Source organism: Quercus robur, chromosome 9, assembly GCF_932294415.1.
Source record: "Quercus robur chromosome 9, dhQueRobu3.1, whole genome shotgun sequence".
NCBI classification, from domain to species: Eukaryota; Viridiplantae; Streptophyta; class Magnoliopsida; order Fagales; family Fagaceae; genus Quercus; species Quercus robur.
The window spans coordinates 48,204,252-48,208,145 of NC_065542.1; the positions used below are offsets into that span (position 1 = coordinate 48,204,252).

The window sequence follows — 3,894 nt, forward strand, 5'->3', positions numbered from 1 at the left end:
AGAATTGGTTTTGTCGAAAATTGTACTCACATTTTAAACATAGACTTGGCATTCCAGGTCCATTGACCACATTAATCTAAACAAGAATCTCAAGTCTTTTTCATTTTTTTTTTACCACATTCATTCAAGATCTTTGGTGGATCATCCAAGACTGAATAACCTGGATTGATGCTGATTTTTGTGGGTAAGATATCTCTACCCATCCAAGCCTCTGCAACTGTAAATGATTCTCTTACTGAAAATTCCCCTTCAACCCACAAAAAATCAAAATAAAAAACAATATTGGCATATAAAATGTTGAAAAATAAATGGGCATTTTCGTAATTTTAATTAATTGTCCAGAAATTCCATGAGTTAGCCTCAGTATGGGATCTTTCTGTCTGGGACCTCTTCGGTGTACTCCTCTGAATCACTGCAGATTTTGCAGTCTCTCTTATGGTCTTTATTTAATTCACCACTTCTCTCTCTCTCAAACACGCACTCATATTTATCCTTCAATTATACTGACCACATATTCATCACCTTCAAAGTCATTCCAATACCAGAGGAAAAAAAAATGGCCAACATTAAACTAAGCAACTTACTGTTGCTACTCATCACCTTAATCATGGCAGCATATGTTATACAAGGTCGTAATATGCTACTAGCTATCTCTTTCTCACTTCAATTCCTTTTTCCTTAATGGGTTCCTATTATCGTACAGTATTTCACCTTTTTCCTATAGTTTTCTCCCGTTCCCAAATATATGTTCTATTTCTGCTGAGCTTTTGTAAAACATATCCTAGTTTTACAGTCAGTTTGGCCTAGCTTTTCCATGTAAAACATGCTTCTCTAAATTATCTCATCTTTCCAACTAGGGAAAACTATGAATGGAATGAGTTTTAAAATTAAGCTTCTCTTGCCTTCCTTGCACCAAGTTTCCATTCATAATGAGATAGGCCAAGCTAGTAGCTAGTGTATCTATCTTTTGTCTGGTTTCCAAGATAATAAAGCAATTCTCTTCTGCTTCTCTTCCTCCCAATACCTATCTTTATTCTAAGTTTCTGCCAGAATTAAATAAGTTATGCTTTTTCTTCTTGTCTTGCAGGTTCAACAAATCAGAAAGAACTACCTCATCCTCTAAGTGCTTCTCATTCATCTCAACCACAAAGAGAACTACATTTGCAGGTGAAAATTAGCTAGCATTATTTGTAACAAAAACCTTATTTGGTTTTGTACTTTTTAAATCGTTTGGTTGCTTAATTCTCACATTTACATGTATTGGAGCCTAAAGGGTGGCAATGAAAGAGTGATGATGAAGAATTCAAGGAGATTGATGATAGGATCCACTGCACCAACATGTACTTATAATGAATGTAGAGGGTGCAAGTACAGGTGCAGAGCCGAGCAAGTGCCTGTAGAAGGGAGCGACCCAGTCAATAGCGCTTACCACTACAAATGTGTTTGCCATAGGTAATCTTATCTATCAAATTCAGCATCTACTAGACTACTACTCCAGTTGAGTTTGCTGGGTGCAGACTGCAGAGTCGAGAGTCCAGTTTTCTTTTCTTTTCTCTACGTTGGTTCAAGTTCAACACTGTTTTACAATGCAACCATTTTTAATGGGTGCCAAAATTAGCAGTTGAGGTGCACTACATGAATTTGTTAATTTATTGTATATCGTTTGAGTTTCTTGAGAAAGAGCACTGTTTCTTCTTGTGATATTCTATATTTCCTTGTACTTTGTTCAAGCAACATATTCAAGAATATATGTCTAAAGAATAATACTGGGGATATTCTTTACTTCACTAGTAGGGTTTACATATTGACCGTGTTAATTTCTTGAACACCCAACAAATAAAGTAATTTAAAATTTTATCTATTATGTTATTGATATGCCATTAATTATATTTATTATCACCTTACTTTGTATACTTTTTGTAGTCAAAATCAAAAATTTAAGTTTTAAGTTTTTGCAACGGTCTGTTTTTTTTTTTTTTTTTGGTAATATTATGAATATTACAAATTCTTACTTTAAAAATTTTACATTAAGGTGACGTCAGTCATAATCATTCCATCAAGTCATTTTCTATTTCTTTGATAATTTGATTTGTAATAGCTTTTAATAATAACTAGTCGTGAATCCACGCATTGCACGTGATAATTTTTTTAATGGTGATTTTATTATTTTATTTTTTACAATTTAAACTAATTTTATAATGAGTAATCATATTTTTATTTATTATAAGAACAATCATAAATGTAATATAGGAACAATCATAAATCATAAATATAAAGTTTGCCGTATCAAAATGAAAATAATACAATTTTTCTTAGAAATAAGGCAAGTTAATGAAAATATTCATTTTTTAATAAAATTTGTAGGGTCACAATTTGGAGCCCAGACCCAACAGGTATGGGGTCCTGGTCTAAGGAGCCCAAAAACAATGAATTTGTAGAGAGTGGGCTATAGAACTAGGCCTTAACGAAGTGGACACTAGCTAAAGTTGGGCTACACAACAATTAAAAATAAGCAAATCCTCTTGATGTCCATAGATACTCAGTCTAAGGAGATGAGATGAATGTATGCGGGTCCCTGTTCAAAGACTATGGTTACTTGTACTGTTCCACTGTTCTACCTCCATTTTGTTCCGTCCCCCCTCCTCATGAGGACTCCCTTCCTTATATAGTCTTCTTGAAGCTATCAGGGCCTTACACTTGTTGATTATCTAGACTCTCACTTGAGTGCTTGTCCCATCAGACACCCCCTCCATCTTTCTGTGAATTGTGGTAGCCAAGGCAGCACTGTTTATAGGTCCTCTCCACATTAATGCAGCTAGAAAAGTAGCTGCAACGCATTTAATGTGGTAGCTGCAGCCTCTTCTTGGATATCTTACGTTTCCTTCTTTGCCACGGGTCTATGGGACTCGTCCTTGTTACTAATGTTCGTTGGTGTGGGTCCTTCTAGTAGGCAGAGTGCATGTTTGAGCCATACTTGTCACGTCCAAGGAGACATTTCTCCTCGGACCGCCCTTTAAATGTCTTCATGCCCACGAGAACTGGGCTGGGAGCCCTTTTGGCACCCACATCTTCTCTTCAAACGTGGTTGATCTTCTCGTATGGGGCCCAAGGCCCATTGTATGATTTTGGGCCTTTGCCTCTACAAAATTTATTTATAACATTTTGTGAATCATTAAAAACAATATAAAATTTGTAAATTATTCTTTTAGTTTTAAAAAAACTTTCTCAAACCTTTTTTTTTTCTACCTACAATCCAAAACATCGAAAAACGTAACTAAAAAAATTAATAAAACTTAACAATGATTGATTGGACCAATTAGGAAAATAATTTGTTGTTGATAATCTATTAAGCTTATTTTCTTTGCAGAAATTGTAATTTTGTCCTCCCAAAACATATTGTCAAATAAATAGTTATTAGCAAAAATCTAAGAATTAAATTTCTATTTATGCATTGTTATAAAATTATAATTAAAATAAAATTGCAAAAGCTAAAATTTGTCACCCATCCAATTATTTTTGTTTGGCTAACATTTGCTTTTCTCTAAATTAATGGCATTATAGAGTACTTCTAATGCAACTATTAAGAGTACTTTTTCCATTACAAAGGATTAAAAAATAAACAAAAATTGGTAAAGTCTCATAGTTTAACATCTAAATTGAGCACTTTAAAAAATCATGCTATATAATAAAATAAATACCAAATTATCAAAATCATGCTATGTAATAGAATAATATTATATTTTTATATACTATATCTAATTCTTTATAATGTAATAGGGTAACATTTAAAAATGAAAGAGTACCAAAAAAAAAAAAAAAAACCTTAAAAATCAAAGCTAAATCGCATTAACCCAAAGTAGAGTTTTAAAGAATATAAAAAATTATCAATCTAAA

At 32.9% G+C, this 3,894-nt stretch overlaps 1 protein-coding gene across 1 annotated transcript; it reads left to right on the forward strand.

Moving 5' to 3' along the window:
• Positions 1–390: 390 nt before the first annotated feature.
• LOC126698804 (EPIDERMAL PATTERNING FACTOR-like protein 9) lies at positions 391–1,787 on the forward strand. Its single transcript, XM_050396261.1, has 3 exons — positions 391–629; positions 1,088–1,167; positions 1,274–1,787. Exons 1-3 carry the CDS (start codon positions 557–559, stop codon positions 1,454–1,456), a joined length of 336 nt encoding a protein of 111 aa, XP_050252218.1. The 5' UTR covers positions 391–556; the 3' UTR covers positions 1,457–1,787.
• Positions 1,788–3,894: the final 2,107 nt, after the last annotated feature.

Bases quoted from the DNA above. Each gene is read 5' to 3' on its own strand.
- LOC126698804 (XM_050396261.1), top strand. From the start codon at position 557: ATGGCCAACATTAAACTAAGCAACTTACTGTTGCTACTCATCACCTTA. The intron at 630-1,087 runs GTCGTAATATGC...CTTGTCTTGCAG, and splicing joins GGCAGCATATGTTATACAAG to GTTCAACAAATCAGAAAGAA. The intron at 1,168-1,273 runs GTGAAAATTAGC...TGGAGCCTAAAG, and splicing joins AAAGAGAACTACATTTGCAG to GGTGGCAATGAAAGAGTGAT.